The 17,760-nt window shown below is 68.9% G+C and overlaps 2 protein-coding genes across 5 annotated transcripts in view; both read right to left on the reverse strand.

Moving 5' to 3' along the window:
- Window positions 1-461: 461 nt before the first annotated feature.
- On the reverse strand, window positions 462-5,665 carry CRIP2 (cysteine rich protein 2). Its single transcript, XM_059058861.2, has 8 exons — window positions 5,539-5,665; window positions 2,478-2,572; window positions 2,340-2,397; window positions 1,842-1,982; window positions 1,698-1,766; window positions 1,522-1,616; window positions 1,169-1,226; window positions 462-1,090 (listed from the first exon to the last, which is right to left on the reverse strand). The coding sequence occupies exons 1-8, from the start codon at window positions 5,579-5,581 to the stop codon at window positions 1,023-1,025; spliced, it is 627 nt and encodes a 208-aa protein (XP_058914844.2). The 5' UTR covers window positions 5,582-5,665; the 3' UTR covers window positions 462-1,022.
- Window positions 5,666-9,461: 3,796 nt separating this feature from the next.
- MTA1 (metastasis associated 1) overlaps window positions 9,462-17,760 on the reverse strand; it is a 37,526-nt gene continuing 29,227 nt past the window's right edge. Inside the window, exons 10-21 of one of the 4 annotated variants that reach the window (XR_010839353.1) lie at window positions 17,555-17,743; window positions 16,148-16,222; window positions 15,955-16,013; window positions 15,544-15,659; window positions 15,149-15,253; window positions 14,867-15,056; window positions 14,683-14,772; window positions 13,512-13,664; window positions 13,360-13,395; window positions 10,639-10,670; window positions 10,214-10,365; window positions 9,462-10,125 (exon numbers count right to left, since the gene is read on the reverse strand). Coding sequence is in view for 2 of the 4 variants with exons in the window: in XM_067027603.1 (XP_066883704.1) it covers window positions 9,975-10,125; window positions 10,214-10,365; window positions 10,639-10,670; window positions 13,339-13,395; window positions 13,512-13,664; window positions 14,683-14,772; window positions 14,867-15,056; window positions 15,149-15,300; window positions 15,544-15,659; window positions 15,955-16,013; window positions 16,148-16,222; window positions 17,555-17,743 (1,416 nt within the window). In the remaining 2 variants the exon portion in view is untranslated. Of the gene's footprint in view, window positions 10,126-10,213; window positions 10,366-10,638; window positions 10,671-13,338; window positions 13,396-13,511; window positions 13,665-14,682; window positions 14,773-14,866; window positions 15,057-15,148; window positions 15,301-15,543; window positions 15,660-15,954; window positions 16,014-16,147; window positions 16,223-17,554; window positions 17,744-17,760 lie in introns of all 4 variants that reach the window. The other 3 variants (XR_010839354.1, XM_067027603.1, XM_059058846.2) reach the window with 3 other exon arrangements.

A 17,760-nucleotide genomic window follows, 5' to 3' on the forward strand; every position in this document is an offset into this window, starting at 1 on the left:
ACGCTCAGCCTCACTCCCCCTAAACCCTCTGTACTTCCAGGCTCCTCCTGGCTGAAGGCCCACCTCGTCCCTGGCCACCCAGACCACCGGTTCTCCCCCTGCAGAGGACCCCTCCTCTGGTCACCTGCCCCTGTCCCTCCACGTGCCACGCATGCCCTTGCCCTCTGCTCTTTCCGGAGGCTGACCTCTCCTTCTGGGTCTCTGATGGATCGGAGGACCCCCTGGTTTCGGTGCCCGTGTCTGGGGACCGGGACCCCACCCCCGGATGCCTCCCACCCTCCCCACGTCCAGCTAGTCTGGTCCCTCGCAAGGGCCCAGCCCACCTCAGTGTCGGCACCCCAGCCTAAACCAGCGCCTCCCCGCCTCCCCGCCACGACCCCCACCGTTGGGAGGAGGACCTCGGACGAAGGGACGCTATCCCGGCGTCACGCCCACACCACAGACACAGACACGGTGCGGGCTCGTGCGATCCTCAAGCCTTTCATTGACAGCGAAACCCCCCCGGCAGTCGAATGTGAGCCACGTGAGGGGGGCGAGCGCTTGCGAGGCAGGGTGGGAGGTGGGCAGAGGGCTCCTGGCAGGGATGTCCCTCCACCCTTGGGACGCTGTGAGGGGCGTGGCTGTGGCTGTCACGGGCAGGGGACATAAATAACACTGTGGGCAGGACTAGGGCGGCAGGAGGGGGAGCGTGGGGCGGCCACCTCGGGAAGATCCACCCAGGCCCCAGGGACACTCAGGGACGTGTGGGCCACGAGACACAGACATGGGGACACGGGGGGCCAGGAGGACGCAAAGGGGGTGACGGGTGGCTGGGGACACAAAGGCAGACACACCCAGAGAGACGGGGTTGGTGGGCAGGGCTCTGGAGTCAGCTCGGGCTTCCTCCCCAACACGCAGGCCCTGGACTCGCAGGTGCTGGGGTGGGACTGGGCAGCGGTCACTCTCCCCTCGTAGCCAAGCAGTGGGCCCCTGGCCAGGGGCCTGCGCAGGCGGGCCCGTGCCCCGCAGAAGGGCCTGGGGGCCTAGGGCTGAACTTTGCCCTCCGGGTCCTTGTCATAGATGTAGCTGCCAACAGCTCCGGTGTTCACCCCTGTGGGGAGAGGGGCGAGGGTGGAAGCGGAGGGGTGGAGGAGGGGGCCCCGCATCCCAGACCCTCCTGGCCACTCACCCTTGGGTCCGAAAAGTATTCCGTAGCAGGGCTTGTGGCAGTAGGGCTGGCCGTCGTGCTAGGGACGAGATGGGGGGGTGAGAAGCGGGGGCCACAGAGTCCTCACTCCCCACTCCCCTTGGTGGCTTCCTCTGAGTCTCCCCGAACCCTCGCGTTCTCAAAGCCTTGGCCAGGTCAGCTCACCTGGAGGGAGCTGGAGGGGAGGACAGCACTGCCACGCACACGAGCCACGAGGCTGGCCACCAGGGGGCAACGCCCAACCCCGGCACGCCCCTCCCCCGCCTCCCATCCGTGTGTCCCCCCCCCACCAGCTGCGTGCCCCGCCCCCGCCGTCCAGCCAGCGCCCCTCTCACCTCCGCGTGCCCGCCTGGGGTCAGTGTCTTCCCACACCGTTCGCAGCGCAGGCACGGCCGGTGCCAGTCCTTGCCCAGAGACGTCACCTTCTCGGCTGGGGACGGGAGAGATGGTGAGGCCGCCCCCCCCCACCCCGTGGAGACCTCCCAGGATGGGGGTGGGCGCGGCCACTCACCGAAGTAGACCCTCTTGTTGCAGCGAGGACACATGTTGGGTTCCCCGGTGAACGTGGTGACGCTGGAGGCTGGGAGGGGGAGCAGTCAGGATGGGGCACAGCGGCTCCGACGCCCCCACCCCCCGCACACTCAGCCCAGCCCACCTTTGCTGGGCCCCTTCGGGGGGCCGCTGGTCTTCCGCTCCTCAGCTCGGGCCACGGGGACCTCGATGGGGCCAGTGACCTGAGGTTTCTCGGCAGAGGGCTTCTCGTAGATGTAGGAGCCGGCACCTCCGATGTTCACCCCTGTGGGGTGGTTAGGCACTGTAGGGGGGGTGGCCAGTGGGCTCGCCCACAACCCAGCCCTCACAGCCACCCCCCAACTTCTCAGAGAAGGGTCCTCCACGGCCCACTGTGGGGTCAGGACCCCCACCCAGAGGGCACCCGTGGGCTGCAGATTTCCGGGAAAGGCACGGAGGATGCTGGTCCTTCAAGGACGGGAGGGGCTGGCACGGGGAAGGAGAGAAGGGGGCCGGGGGAATCCAAGGGTCCACAGCGTCCTGCCAGGCCAGCCCCAAGTCTCTGCTGGGCCGAGGGTGGGCACTGGCCACGCCCCCCAGCGCTGGAGCAGACCACAGGCCGCGGCGCCCCACCCAGGCTCACCTTTGGGTCCGAACAGCGTGGCATAGCAGGGCTTATGGCAGAAGGGCTTCCCGTCATGCTAGGCAGAAGGCAGGGTATGAGGGCGGGGGCCTGGCCTGGGCCCCCCAGCCCCCCTCCCTGCCCGGGGGAGGGGCTCACCTCGGCGTGGCCCCCTGGCGTCAGCGTCTTGCTGCAGTGCTCGCACCTGAGGCAGAATCTGTGCCAGTCTTTGCCCAGGGAGCTCACCTTCTCAGCTGGGGCAGGAGGGGGGTCAGGGCCAGCACCCTCCTGCCCTCCCGCGCTCAGCCGCCTGCTGCCCCCGCTGTCCTCCCCGCTGCTGGGCAGCCTCTGTGCCGGGTCCCCTCCACCCCCACCCGGGAGCCACGTGGCACCGCCTGCTCCCCCACCGCAGCCACCTGCTGCTCCCCGCAGGCCCTGCCCTCCCTCTGGGTCTCAGGCGCCCTCATCACCCCGGGTCTCGGGCTGCAGCAGGGAACCTGGACGGGGTCCCAGCTCAGCACCTGCTAACCCCTCACGGGGACACCTGCCCCTCCCTCACACACATCCCCAAACCCTCCCATCAGGCCCTAATGGAGCTGGCAGAGCGCGCCCGCTGAAGGGTGGCCCCGAGCCTCCAGAACCCCTGCGGAGAGGCCAGTCCCTGTCGCTGCCATGGGACACCCGTGGGACAGGACGTCTGCCTGTCTATATTTGGCCTCCTCGTCCTAAGCGCTAAGAACGCCCCCCCCACCCCCCGCTCCTGCCTCCGGCTGCTGCTTTGGCGCTCAAGGTCTGAGACCAGCTGCTGAGGGTCACGTTGGGGCCCCTCCCTGTCCCCTGCCCCAGGCTGGGGCTGCTGGGCCACCTCCCAGTGGATGGAAGCTGGGGCTTCCCCAGGGGAGCACAGCAGGAAAAGGGCAGAGGAGAGGGCGGGAAGGAAGGCCGGAGCTGAGCTGGAATTCCTCCCAACTGGAAAGGGGCCCGGCCAGAAGCGTCGGGGAAGGGGGGGGGCGGTCAGGTGGGCTGGGCCCCTTCCACCCTGGCAGAATCTGGCCAAGCCCCAAGAAGAGGCCAAGGACCAGTGGCTCCTCTGGTCCCCCTCACAGGGGGGGGGGGCCGCCTGGGCCAGCCCTCCCCCAGGGCCCCAGCAGAGCAGGGAGAGAGGGCCTGGCCGGGGGCACCCCGAGCCCCAGGAGGCCTGTGAGTCCCCCTGGTGGCCCAGGTTCGGGGCCCTGAGCGCCGGCTCCCCACGGCCCTGGTGGAACCTGCTGGCCCCAGCCAGCGGCAGCACAAGCCTGGATCCCTCTGGGCCACCCCACCAAGGAGGCTGGGACGCAGGCTGGCCAGGCCTCCCCCCCAGGTCCGTGCCAGGGCAGATGGGAGCTGGCTGAGCCCAAGGTGGGCTCGGATCCCACGCCAGCCTGGCATCCTCTCCCAGTTTTCCTTCTGGCCAGCAGCGGCTGAGGCAGCTGCAGCTCAGGGCTGCCAGAACCACTGGCTGGCTCGTAGGATGTGGCCACCTGGGGGCAGGGGAATGACCCTCAGACCCCCTGGCCAGGTCGACAGCCACACATTACCGGCCCAAGTTGGGAAGGCAGACTCGATGGAGTCCAATGGCTCGGAAGGGAACCAGCCCTCACCCGGCTGCACGGTTTTTGGGGACACAAAGGCTCGGTGTCCCTGAGGTCACCCTGGGGTATCCTGGCCCAGGTTGCACTGTGCACACGCTTGGGGTGTAGGCTGCTGGGGTGCAGCCTGATTGGGGGTGGGAGGGTCTAGGGTCTGGCCCCTGGCCCCTTCCTCCACCACGGCCTCCAGACCAGGACAGAAGCCAGCCAAGTCTGAGCCGCCTTTGTTTTCTGCTGGGAGTCGGCGGCGCCCAAGCAGGCAGAAGCGCTTTTCCGGGCTGTCCACGGGACCGTCGGCCCGGCCCTGAGCTAGCCTGACTGGGAGCAAAGCTGTGGGCAGCGGGGCTGGCAGCAGGACCCTGGCGCTGGCCCCCACCCTGAGCCTTACAGGATGAGCCCCATCTGGGATGGGGACAGAGGGCTGGGCGGACTCCTGGGGAGGCATCCGGAAGCCCCTCGGCTTCCAGCCAGCCCAGAAGCACTCCAGGCCAAATCCGGTCCCTCCCCTCTGGGAACAGCAAACAACGTCGGCCTCCTCCGGCCTCCTCCTCCTCCTCCTGCCTGCCGGGAAGCCAAGTGGCCATCTTCACCTCGGCCTGTCCCCAACCCAGACCCACACCACTGCCCCTAGGATGACAACAGAAGGATCGGATCCCCTGTCTGTCCCTGTCTCTCCCTGCCGACCCTTCTGGCCACCCTGGCTTGTGCCACCAAGTCTGTCTGTGTGGGCGTTGGTGGGAGGCTCGGTGGGCAGGGACTTTGCCGCCCTGGCAAAGTCGAGGAGAGGATCAGCCAGGATGAGGGAGAGTGGGTAAGCCAGACAACAGGGTAGGAGCACCAGGGAGTGGGTGAGCCAGTGCTGGGGGGGTGCTGCCGACCCAGGGGACATCCTGGCAGAGAGGACCCCCTCCTACCCAGCTACCTCCTCCTGAATGCCACTGTTCTGACCTTGAGGAAGCAGGGGGCCTGGCCACCTGGGCTCCAGCGTCCTCTCCTGCTTGTGGGGAGTCGCTTGTCACCCCACCCCCGGGAAAGTCCTGGGGGAACTTGCGCCAAGAAAGGAGTGCGCTGGGACACGCAGGAGGTAGAGGCCAAGGTCGCCCCCGCGTGGACTGAGTCCAGACAAGAGCCCAGCCCAGGCCCAGCCCGGCGTGGGCAGAGGTCGGGGTGGGGGTTGGGGTCACGGGTCGAGGCCACGCCAGCCCGGCCACGTGTCCGCGGAAGGCGGGAGTGGGGTCCGGCGCGAAAGGGCCGAGAGGGGCATGAACGCGCGAGAAGCGCCCGGAGCTTGCTGCCCCGCCCGACCCCGCCCCGCTCGGCACCGCCGGGAGAACCGCGATGCGCCCGCGAACCCAGAGCTCTCCCCCAAGCCCGGCCGTATTCTGGGGGGGCCACGTGCCCCCGCCCGCCGGGCCTCGGGCCCCCGCCCCACCCCCATCTCGTCCACTTCGGGGTTCGGGCGTGGCCGCCCCCAGCTTGTCGCCGCTCCGCCCTTCAGCCGCACCCGAATGGGCAGCGCGGCAAGCCGGGTCGGGGCCGCGCATCCTGGACCGAGAAGGTCGGCAGGGTGCTGGCCGGGCCCGGGCACTCACCGAAGTACACGGTCTTGTCGCACTTGGGGCACTTGGAGGCCATGGTCGGTGCGCACCCGTTCAGCCCGTGTCCTCCGCCCGTGCCCGTCTCCCCGCCGCCGCCGCCGCCGCGCCCGCCCCGCCCGACCGGCTGTCCGTGCTCCCATTGGTCTGCGTCCGGGGCGGGGCGTCGGGAGCCCGCCCTCGGGGTCCGGGCGCCGCGGGGGCGGGGGCGCACCTGCAGGGGGAGATGGGGGAGCGACGGGACCCGCCGGGCGACCCGGGGTCGCGCGCGCGAGGTGGCCTCTACCCAGGCCCGCCCTGTCCTCGCCTGTTTCCATGGCAGCGTCCGGGCAGCCAGCCGGGCCGCGGGTGGGGCTGGGAGTCCGCGGCCCCCTCGACTGGGGGCGTCCTGGTCAGCGGGGCCTCGGCCCGGAAGGGCGGCGTCGGGACAAGCTGACTGACTCCCCGACGGCAGACCGGCCCGCCCTGCCCGGTCCTGGCGCCCGGGTCCCCAAGGGAACCCTACCCCACCCTGCCGCGCCGCCGCCCCGCTTCCCTTTGTTGCTCGGTTTCTATAGCAACGGGCTTGCGGTGGGATAGGAGAGGGATTCCGGGCGGGCGCACCACCGGTCCAGGCCCGGTTCCGGCCCCGCCTAACACTGTCAGTGGTGCTGAAGGCCCAGCGGGTGGAGGGCAGGGCGCCCGCCACTTCCAAAAACAGCGTGACAGAAGCTGCTGGAAGGGGGTTGGGGAGGGGGTGCCTGGCAGCGAGGGGACCCGCCGGGCTGTGCCGCAGGCTCTGAAGTTGTCCTCCTCAAGCTCTCCCACCCGAGGGCGGTAGGGAGGGGAGGAGAGGAGGGAGAGGAGCTGTGGGGGCCCCTGGAGTGCCCCTTTCGCGGGTGCTGTGGGCGGACCCTGCCATCAGCTTCTACCCCTATCCCCTCCCCTGGCTCCCACCACGGGCATCCCCCGTCTGGACCCCACTAGCTTAGGGCCCAGGGCCTCTGACCTCCAGCCTGGTGGCACCAAAGCACCCTCCTGGAGGGCCGGGGAGCTAGGAATCTGCCAGCATTTTCAGGGTCTCTCCCCGGGGTCCACAGCCGTCCTGCCAACAGGGACCTACCTACCTGCCTGACCACGCCCACCCTCCCTACCTGTAGGTGGAGCCATGCAGGACCCGGCCCTAACCCAGGGGTCTGGGGGACCTGGAGGACGCTGGGGCCACCTCCCAGGGGCTCTGCCTCCTCATGGGCTCTCCTCTGGACCTCCATCCCCAGCTGAGCCTCAAGTCTGGCAGATGGACAGACCCCCAAGCCCAGATGACTAGACCCAGTCTGGACAGCGGGCTCCAGCCCCCTCACCCCCTGCCCTGTGTCTTTGAGGCTCTGTGCTGGACACTGAGGTCTGCCCCCCACTCCCCATTTCCTCTGCCTGATGGCGTCAGGCGCCTCTCCTGGCCCCCCCCCGGTGCCAGCATGTTCACAGTGGTTGGGTGAGACAGTCTCACAGGGCAGTTTCATGGCAGCCCTGCCGTGGCCCTGCCCTCGGCGGTGCCCCCCACCCATTGCACTCACACCCTACAGCCACTGCCATTTCCGTGAGTGAGGACAACAGCCCAGAAACATGTGGCCCCCCTCAGGCCTGACTGACCAGCCTGGCTGGCCCCCTCTCCCTCCGCACTCCGGCCCTGGCCCCGAGCCAGCCAGGGCAGAGACCAGAGGGGTGGCCTCAGTGGGGCCCCCCCTTCTCGGACAAGGTGGCCTGCAGGTCAATCATTCACAGCGCGCTCCTGGCTCAGGCTGGGTGTCCGGTGTCTCTGAATAATTCATGGGCCCACTGCCCCCACTTGGCACCTGTTACCACCTCCTCTACAGCTTGGGAGCCCCCGGGGACCCCCGGGCATCAGCCTCCGTGACTCCACCCCACCCCTGAAATTTGCAGGACTGCTGTGGAGGGCGGACTGGTTGGGCACTGGTGTTGCCCAGCTTGGAGAGTGAATGGGGGTGGAGCAAAGGAAGGCACAGGGCCCTGGCCAGATGCCCTGGAGCCAGGGAGGGGAGGGGGGCAGCGCAGGTACCCTGCCTCGCAGCTGCAGTGCCTGGGCTAATGCACCGGGGCTGTTCTGGGCCTGGTGGGAAGGGGCACAGATCACGGGACGCAGAGCAGCAGCATCTGCCTCTGAGGCCACTGAGGGCTAGAGACGGGGTCAGGTACAGGCCGGGCCAGCTCCTGCCGAGCGGGCCGTGGGGCTGGGTGAGGACAGCAGCGTTCGCGGCAAGCAGGCAGGGCCTGCCCCGAGGTGGCCAGGACAGGTGGCTAGGTGTTAAGGCAGGTCCCTCCCAGAGGGCCGCAGCGCTGGCAAATGGCACACAAGAGCCCAGTCTCGCATTCCCGCAGGGCCCCCAGGGCTGCGCCCAGCGGTGGGTGGTGGGAGGTCCCAGGCAGGGCAGGTGTCCGGGCTGAGTCCCTTGTGGGGACTCTCGTCCCCCCGAGATGGCCCTGGCCCTGGGGGTTGCGGGGGGTGATGGCTACAGCCCCCTGCCAGGGCCACGAGAACAGGCCAAAGCTGGCAGACACTCATGGGCACCCAAGACCTTGCTCCCCCCAGCCCATACCCACCTCCCACCCCACTGCTAAGCCGCAGCTCAGACCTCCCAGGCAGCCAAGAGGCAGTCAGGCAGCCCAGGCCCTGCCCAGCACAGTGCTGGGGTGGGGGCGGGGGACCCCCGGCTCCCACGCAGGGCCTGCCTGTCTGTGGGACAGAGATCTCAACCAGCCTGGGGAGGGCCAGGTTCGGGGTAAGGGAAGTCATTCCCCGGGGCCTGGGGAGAGTCCTCCCCTCCCCTCCCCTCCCCACCCCACCCCACCCCATCCCACCCCATCCTACCCCATCCTCCTGCCCCAGGATTGGAAAAGGCCCGGAGGAAGCTAGTGTCTTTCTCAAGGTCACCAGCCTGACCTCCCAGTGGCCACCCCCCCCACTGCAACGAAGCCCTGGGGCAGCAGGGGGTGGTGCCAGGACTGCAGATTAGAACTGGCTGGGGGGGGGGGCGAGGGGGACCTCCACAGCCACTCCTGACACCCTGGCCCGCCACCCTGCTGGGCCCTGCAGCTGGGTCCTCGAAGGCCAGGACGCCCCTTATCTGTCTCCAGCGAGGGAGCAGGGTGGTTTCTATTTCAGTTCCTCAGCTGAGATGCCCACGCGTCACAGCGGGGCTGGAGGCACAGGAGGCAGAGCTCGGGGAGGGGAGCCCCCGAGCAGGGCCTCACTGACCCCCTCGGCCGGCGGAGGTTAGCGTGGCTCCCGGACCCCTCCCCGCAGCGGCCTGGCCGCACCTGTCCCCTGGGCCCAGAGCGGCTGTGCGGGGGCCAGCCGAGGCAGGATGTCTGAGAGCGGACTTGCTGAAATCTGAGCAAACTCTCCCTGTGGAAACTCCACACCTGCTAGGGGTGGCCCTGCAGTTCCTGGCAAAAACCCGCGGACAGCTGGGGCAGGGCTCTGCCAGGAGCAGGCTGGCCAGCCGGCTGACCCAGCTACGCTGGCTGCCCCGACGGAAGCCAGGCACCTGCCAGTCTGGGTCCCAGGCCAGGTCCAGACCACCCGCTGCCTTGGACAGACACAGGGGGGTCTCAGCTCCCCCCGCCACCAAGTGAGCGCCAGAGAGCCCTGGCTGGACCTCTCCCTGCCCCCAGGGCCAGGTGGTGGGCACCGGGCCAGGGCCTCCGGGAGGCAGGTATGCGGGCCAGGCCGGGGCCACGTGCCGTTCGCCAGGGCCTCTCCCTGAACGTCCTCCCCCATGGCAGCCGGGGGAGTCCAGGCTGGGGGCGCCTCTGGAGCCACCCTGTCGAGGGAGCCCGAGGCCAGCGCCGGCTCTGCCCTGGGGGTGAGGTGGGCCCGAGACAGGGAGAGGACTGAGGACACAAGACAGGGAAAGGGCTAGTTGGATTTTTTGTGTTTATGAGTTTTTTTTTCTTTGTTTTTTTTTAATATGAAAATTACTTGAAAAGACAAGGGGCCAACCCCACCAGGCAGCTCGGCCGGCCGCTGGCCACGCCGATCCTAACGTTCCAGGTGTAAGTTACAGAGCTTAAATTCATCTACAAAAAAAGTAATAAAAATAAAATTTAAAATGGCACCTTCAACAGAACACAACGAAACTCCCGGCTGGCCCGCAGGCCCGCGTCGCAGGGCAAGCGCTGGGGGGCCCCTCAGCTCCGCTCCGGCCAAAAGGTAAACACAAAGCTAAAAAGTGACTCCTCGGAGGCCCTGGAGGAAGTTAGGCGGCGCTTCCCCCCCGTGTGTTGGGGGGGCGGGCGGCGAGGAGCAGTCTCTCTGCGGGGGAGGGCGGGGCGGGCACTACCGAAACCGGGCGACGGGCGGGGCGGGGCGGGCGGGCGGCGGGCACGGTCTGCGGCTGGAGGGCCTTGCGGGCAGGCGGGTGGGCAGGCGGCGCCTAGTCCTCGATGACGATGGGCTCGTCGTTGACAGGCGCGGGCGGGGCCGGCCGCAGCGGCAGGGCCTGGCTTGGGCGCAGGGCGATGGGCTTGTAGGGCCTGCGGGCCGCGCGCTTGGTCTCGGAGGACGAGAGCAGCTTGCGGATCTTCCTGTGAGCGAGACACCGAGTGACGCGGACGAGACATGCGGACACGGTGGCCCCTGCCCCCTGCCCGCCGCTGGCCCTGGAGGCCCCACCTGGTCTCCTCGGTGGCCATATAGAACACGTCATCGGGGGCGTCGATCCAGTTCATTCGCCGCCGCTTGACAGGGGGCAGGGAGCCCCCCCGGATCAGCCGCACCTTGGTGGGGTACGCCTTCCCATTGAGCAGGAGGTTCCGGCTTGGTCCCTGCGGTGGGGAGGTGCCAGGGGTCAGCCCGGGGCCTCCACGCGGGCAACCCGGAAAGCCTGAGGTGGTGGTCCCAGCGGGGAGCATGGAGGCTCGGGGGGCCCTCCGAGGGCCGTGAAGACCCGCCGCCTGCCCCTCCTCTGGTCCCACTGGGCCTCCCAGATGCTCCCGTGCAGTGCCTGGCAGGGCTGGGGGCCTCCCCCAAAGGCCCGCGGGAGCTGTGGGAGCACACGTGGGTGTACACGTGCGGAGAACGGGGGCCCTCCCTCTCACCATGTGCCTGGTCTGTCCGTGATTCGCCAAACCTGACAAGAAGGAGGAGAACAGGCTGTGAGGTCCGCGGCAGGGCATGTCCTGCACTCAACACACTCGCTGAGGACCCACAGCCAAGAAACAGGAAACCTGGAGCCAGGTCCCCCCAGAGCCGCAGCCCACACCCAGGTGGCGCTGGGTGGGGGCCAGGAGTCTCGGATCTGAGCTCGCTCCCTTGACTGGGCCGCAACAACTGGGGCCTGGTCTACAGCGGGTATAAATACAGTGGCGCCAGGGAGCCCCTCTGCAAGGCGGCCACTCCCCGGGCAGCACCACGCAGACCCCAGGAGGCCGGGCCACCCTGGGCTTCCTCCCGAGGGGCCCCCAGGCCCCCTCGCAAACCCTGGGGCCAGACACCCAGGGAGGAGCTGACGGAACTGACGGAAGCTCCCAGGAGTGGCCAGGAGGCCAGGTTCTGGCCAGGGTTCCGGCGCTTCCACCCCGTGGCCGGGGATCTGGAGCCCCAAGCAGCTGCCAGTGACTCAGGAAAGACGCCGTCCCAGGTCTCGGTCCACACTCCCAACCAGCACCCAAGGACGGCTGGGAGCGTGTGGGAGTGGGGGTGCGCGGCCCTGAGGGCTGGTCTCCACCACCTGCGTCCTGCCAGAGGCCTCCCGGGACCAGCTCCTCCCCAAAGTGCCCCTTGGCCACAGTTCGTCTCTTGACGAGCAGAGAAGAGCTGTCCAGCCCCCCCCTTTGCAAACCGCCTCCTAACGTGGAGTACCCCAACCCCGGCAGGGCAGAAAGAGGGGCCGCGGCACCCGGCCTGCAGCCCTCAAGGCCCTGTGCTACTTACCCAGGTAGGTGCCTACCAGAGGGATGGGTGGCGGAGGAAAGAAAGCACACGGTCAGCGTTATAGGGGAGAGCATGCGGGCGGTGGGCCCAGAGGGTGGATGCAGCCGCAGGCGCGTCCGTGGGCCGGTTAGCCCATTAAGGCCCCACTGGTGCCAGGGGCCAGGCCTTGCCCAGAGCCAGCTCCCGCCGCCCGCTGCTGCCCCGGCCACCCCAAAGCACCCCAGGAGGCCAGCTGTGGCCTCCTCCCAGGGCTCGTGTGCGGCCCCCCATATCCCCGCCCGGGATCTGCACGCTGGGCCTGAAGTAGGTAGGTAGGGAAGCACATCGATCTTGGAAAACCCGACAGAAGCAAAAGAATTTCATCCCTCCCGCTAAGGGTTTCTTCACAGGTCGAACCCCAAAGCCCAAAGCTGCCTGCTGATGAGCGCGCGACCCCTCACCCCCTTCTGTGGGCGTGATCAGACCATGGCCAGGGCACCTGTCGCAGGGGCAGATGAGCAGCTAGCCCCGCTGCTGGGACCAGGGGCTGCGGCAGCCTCCCTGCCCAAGGGCTATGGTGGGGAGGGGAGAGATCAGCAAGCTAGCGCCCTGCCCTCGGAGCCCCGCCCGAAGGGTCCTGGGTGAGGCAGCCGGGGCAGGGGGCGCCTGATGCAGGCAAGAGCCTGTGTCCAGATGGAGTGAGACAGCAGGACCCGGCACCAGTACCACCAGCTGACCCTCACCTCACACCTCAGGGTGTGCCGCCTACTGGGGCTCCCAGACACAGCCGAGAGAGGGAGCGTCCAGGGGACAGGGCTAGGCTGGGTGGCCACTGGCCGCTGCCACCTCCCAGGCCCCCACGTCTGGCCCACGTCCCACAAATCCCAGGACAGCCAAGCCTCGGCCAGACCCCCGGGGCCAGTAGCCCTCCCGTCCCGAGCTTGGGGAGGGCTCTGGACGTGTCCATGCTGGCTGCCCCACGGAGCTGGGGTACCCACGCCAGACCTGACCTTGCCGTCACGAGGGGCTGTGGCAGGAGGAGCTCCGAGTGCACTTCCCACGCTCTCCCCTTCAGCTGGTTCCCTGTTCACCCCCCCCACCCTGACACGGGTCCGGCCGCAGGCAGACCCCTGGGGGGCCCTGGACACCCAGGTCTGACACCCACCTCCCCACTGCCACCGTGGCTACACCCTCCTAGAGCAGCCCCAGCCCACGGACACCCCACCCCCAGCCGACGGGGCAGAAGCGGGGCCCTGGGCAGGTGAGAGCAGCCACGCTCCAGAGGCGCCCGACAGCAGGAGGGTCCCACAGAGGGCGGCCCCAGCGCACCCCACGAGCGTCCCACCCCGCTCAGGAGAGGGCGCTGCCGCCTCAGCTCTGGGACCCTCAGTCCTGGGCGCGCCTCCCTGCGGGGCCCTGACCTGGGCATCCACCCGGGCCTCGCCGACCCCCACGCAGCCATGCCGGCCACGCCACAGCTCTGTCCCATCTGCCCCCCGGGGAGACCAGGGTCCCACAGCCCCCCACCGGGGCAGGGGCGCGGGCAGGGTTGCAAGCACAGCACAGGCGGCCACGCAAGCTGAGGCTGGCGGCATGCGGACAGTCGCAGCACGACGGCAGACAGTACAGGCGGGCGGCGGGGGCACCAGGGCCGCCGGAGCGAGGACAGTCCACTGACCGGCGCTGGGCCCGCGAGCCGGAGGCCCCGGGGCAGGAGGCAGCGCGTGGGCGAGCCGGGGCCCGAGGGGCAGCGCTCCAGTCTTTGCCGAGCGACAGGTGAATCGGGAGGAACCGGGCAGCAGGGTGCGGCCCAGCCCGCGTGGACTGCCCTTGGACGTGCCCTGAGCCGTCCGCCGCGCACGCGTGAGCACAGCACACACAGGCACGCACGGAGGGCCGGGCCTTACCCCTACTGGGCATCAAGAGGCGCTTCTTCACGTTGCCTGGCAGCGCCCAGCGGCAGGAGAGAGGAGAGAACACGGTCAGCGGGCGTGGGCGCGGCGGGGCGGGCCCCGGGGCCACAGGCCGTGTGGGCCAAGCCCAGGCCCCGCGGACTCACCGTCCACCCCGTTGTGCTGCTCGTAGCTCCTCTTGCCCAGGATGGTGGGGGAGCCGCTGTTGATGACGGGGGCCGACTTGGCAGGGGTCAGGCCGCCGAGCACGCCGGACACGCTCTTCACGGGGTCGGGCTTCGGGGGGCGGGGGTGGGTCTCTGCAGGGGCAACGTGGGCAGGTGGGCGCACTGCGGGTCCTCAGCAGCAGCCCCGCCGCCCGCCTGTGGGCTGCCAGAGCGCGGGCCCATGGCGACCAGGGCCTGGGAGGGCACCGCAGTCCAGCACCCCCGGGCATCCTGCGAGCAGGGACAGCTGCTGGGGCCGGTCTCCTCGGCTCCTCAGCCCCAGCCGAAAGGCCGCATCACCGGCGGCCACCGGCAGCTTACAGGCTCCAGACACCCACAAACAAGCAGGTCCACTGAGCGGCCTCCGGAGCTGACAGCACAAGGGTGGGTCACCAGCCAGACGATGAATTTTAACGGCCCAGCTGGCTGGCCGAGGACGAGCCCACGAGGGCCGGCCCGGAAGGCACGGGCTCACACCTGCCAAGGTCCCCCAGTCCTGGGTGGCTCTCAGGGAACAGGGACGACCTCCTCCCACGGGTCGGGGCGAGGCCAGCCCTGGGACCGAGACTCCAGACAGCAAGTGCTGCCAGAGCCACTTGTGTCTGCGGGGAGCATGCCTGGCTCACGGTTCTGGAATGTCCCTCACGAAGAGAAAACCACCCCCACCACTGGGGTGGGACCGAGTCCACCCAGCCAAGCCCAGCTAAGCCAAGGGCCCTGCCCCCCTCCCCTCCCCCACGCCCAAGCCCCTGGCCGAGTGCCAGGAACAAGCCGGGCGGGGAGGGGGCAAAGCCAGCCGAAGTGCTCAGGGTCCCCAGGCCACAAGGGCCCTCCCTGCAGGCTGCTGCCTAGGTGTGCACGTCTCCCACCCAGCCATGACCCTGCCCTGGGGGGTAGCGTGCAGAGAAGCCCCTGCGGGAGATGCCCAGCCAGGCTCAGAGGCACCGCAAGAGCCAGTGTGCCCGACCCAGATCCCCGGGGACTGCAACCCAGACCCCTGGGGACTGCAGGGGCGAGGGGAGCAGGGTGGGGAGAGGCTGGGACCCCCTGGAGGGGGGTTAGGGATGCAGCAGCCGAGGGCCAGGGAGGCGCTGGAGGAGAGCAGGCTCACCGAGGTGCCGCAGGACGGCCTCCAGGGGCTTCCGCGTGGCCTGCTTCAGCACCAGCGGGCTCTGAGAGGCTCCGGGCAGCCGTGCCGTGCCTGTGGGGTGAGAGACCCGGGTCAGAGCTCCCGCGGGGGCCGCACACCCCGACCCCACCAGCCCCGCCAACGCCCCTCCCGCAGAGACACTCACACTCAGCCTTGATGGCCGCACTGTTGATGGGCATGTAGGGGTGCCGGGCGGCGTGCCACGGGCGTAGGATCTCACGGCACAGGCGCCGGGCGATCCGCGTGAGCTTGGTGGTGTGCAGGTAGAAGGCCTGTCTCGTCTTCATGGCAAACTTGGGGCTCCCGCCGCTCCGGGCTGGGATGCCGTGGGGGCTCTGCGGAAGGGGGCGAGTCGCCCCGACACAGCGCCATGACCGCGGGCCGGACCGCGGGGCGCGCTGGGGCAGGGTGGGGGGGACCGACTTACCATGTTACTGCGGTTGGGTCCTGGCCTCTCTCCATCTAACCGGGTTGGCATTTTCAAGCCACCATATTTCTTCCAATATGTCCAACAAGATGCGCAGAGGCGACACTGCATGTTAGGGGGACCCCAAGAATACCACTGGTAAGACTGGGTGGCTACGGACAACAAAGTTGGAAATAGACGGATTCTTAAGCAGAACCAGTGACGGCAGAGAGCATTACACAGCTGTCGCCCGCCCGCGCCCGCCCCCCCGCCCCGTGGGCCCGGGCACCCGGTGCTCCCTGAGAGGGCTTCCCCGGCAGGGCGTGGCCACCGCCCCCAGGCTGGGCCCCAGGGCAGTGCGGGGGCGCCCAGGGCCGTGGGCTGGGGGGCACCCGGATGCCGGGCGGGGCACTTACTGTAACAGCTCTCGCAGGCCCGGCCGGCCCCAGGGCTCTGGCCTGGCGCCCCCGCACCATTCACCACGCCTGCCTTGACGTTGTTGACGCTGATCTGGTTCGGGTTTGGCTTGTTACTTGGGTAAAGGGAGAGAGAGAGGGAAGACGTCACGGGAGCACCGAGCCCCGGGCGCGCGGCTCCGGAGCCCGGCAGCCCCCGTCCAGACCTGCCCGGCCACAGAGCAGCCGCTGACCCCTGGGGCTGGGGGTGTGTGACCTTTCCCCCCTCGAGTTCTAGCAGCAGCTCCCACCGCTGCCCCCGGGCCACCACGGGCTTCGGGGACAGGCCCCCGACTCTCTCTAGGACTCAGCCAGGGCAGCAGCCCGGGGCCACGTGGGACACAGGGACGGCGCCACGAGGGGCGTACTTACTAGTTGGGAATATAAACTTGCTTTAACTTGCTCTCCGCTTCAGCTGCTTTCAAGCGTTTCTTCAAACACAGAACAAAGGGTCAGGGCGCCCAGCAGGGGGGTCTGGAGAGGGGATCCCCCAGTCCCCACGCTGCCCCCCTCCCCCTAAAAGTCCCACGGGACCCCTTGGCCCCCGCCCAGGACGGGCCCTCACCTGCTGCACGTATCTGTCGGTGGTCTTCCACATGTAGTAGTACTCGATGATGCTGGTGAGCGACTTCCAGGGGAGCTGGGGGGAGGGGGGCACGTCGTGGGGGGAGCATGGCAGGCCACGAACCCCGCCCAGGAGGGGGCGAGCCTCCCCCAGCCCGCCTCAGGGCCCCCCTCGGGCCTCGCCCTCTCTCCCCACGAGGCACACTCCACTCAGCGCAAGCGCTTCCTCCCTGGTTTCGGCGCCTCTGCCCTGCTCGGTGGGTGGTGGGTGCTCCCTCCCCCGCGCAAGGCGCTGGGCGCCCAGACACCAGCCCCACCCGGGACCGTGGGCCGCAACGCTTCCACCGGGACCTTCTCGCAATCGACGGCTCTCCTCCCGAGTCCTGGCTGCCCCGCTGTTCGGGCGCCACCTCTGGGCTCCACAGGCTGCGTGGAAGTCCAGGGTGGCCGTCACAGTCTTGCTGCTGCCATCCCGCCCCCTGCGTTCCCACGCCGCCTCCGGGCCAGTCTCAGCCGAGTCCTGCGGCGCGGATTCACCCGCAACGTCCGCCCGGGCGTGTCGACAATTCAGACTCTGCGCACCTGGGCCGTCGTCGCACGGGAGCACGAGAGGCCTGGGACGCGCGGGAGACGTGGCGGGGTGAGCGCTCTATTTCCCGCCCGCCTTCGGGCTCCGCTTGTGTCTGTGTGAGGAGGCCCTGCTGCTCTACTTAGGGTTTCAGTGCGGTCTGCGCATCTGCCTCCACAGGGGGCCGGCTGTCCGGGCTCGGCCATGTCCACATCACCAGGGGCTGCGCGGGTCCCTCTGATGGCCTCTGGGGACCAACACTGCTTCTCCACCCTCCGTGGTGCCGTCTGCCTTCTGACGTGGGTCCTGTGGCATCAGCCTCGTCTGTTACTGCAGAGGTGCTGCTCAGAATCGGATGCTGCCAGGGCCGCTGCGTCCTGGCCCCTCCTTGGGACTCGCGGTCCGGCCAGCCCAGCCACCCCTGCAGCCCTCTCTGCACAGGCGCGCTCTTCTGAGTGAGCACCGGTTCGCCTCCTTTCAGATGAGTTCAAGTGTATTTTAGGGGCTGTAAGGGCATGAGGGGTCCCTGAGGGCACAGGCCCTGCCCACGCTGGAGTTCCCATGGGCTCACTGGTGGACACTTTCAAGGGACACAAAGCAAGGACGTACACGGAGACGCTCGGCCACTTAAGAACCACGAAGACAGCCGAACAAACCAAGTCAAGCGAGGCCCGGCGAGGACCCCGGCCACACCAGCGCGGACCCTTGCCTCAGTGGCGCGACCCAGGCCCCACCAGGTGGCCCTGGGTGTTTCCTCTGGAGCCACTAACGGACAAGGGGACGGAAACACGGCGGCCGGGCGGGCACGGCAGGGCCCTGAACCTGTCCCCCGGTACTCACAAAATCTTGCTGAATGTCAGTGAAATCCTTCCCGTACTTCTCCAGGGCCTCCTCAAAAAGGCTGGCCTCCGAGGCCGACCACTCCTCCATCTCGTCCCTGCAGAGGACGGGCCCGCCCTGCGGCACCAGGGCCGAGATGGCCTTGGCGACGTCGTACACACTCCTGTGCAGCGTGTCCATGGCGTGGAACTGTAGCAGGAGAGGCG

The sequence above is a fragment of the Kogia breviceps genome, chromosome 3 (assembly GCF_026419965.1).
Source record: "Kogia breviceps isolate mKogBre1 chromosome 3, mKogBre1 haplotype 1, whole genome shotgun sequence".
In the NCBI taxonomy this organism is placed as follows: Eukaryota; Metazoa; Chordata; class Mammalia; order Artiodactyla; family Physeteridae; genus Kogia; species Kogia breviceps.

Excerpts from the sequence above, each read along its gene's own strand:
- CRIP2 (XM_059058861.2), bottom strand. The coding sequence starts at position 5,581 with ATGGCCTCCAAGTGCCCCAAGTGCGACAAGACCGTGTACTTCG. Across the intron at positions 2,573-5,538 it reads CGACAAGACCGTGTACTTCG|CTGAGAAGGTGAGCTCCCTG; the intron begins GTGAGTGCCCGG and ends CTCCTGCCCCAG. Across the intron at positions 2,398-2,477 it reads CGCCAGGGGGCCACGCCGAG|CATGACGGGAAGCCCTTCTG; the intron begins GTGAGCCCCTCC and ends CCTTCTGCCTAG.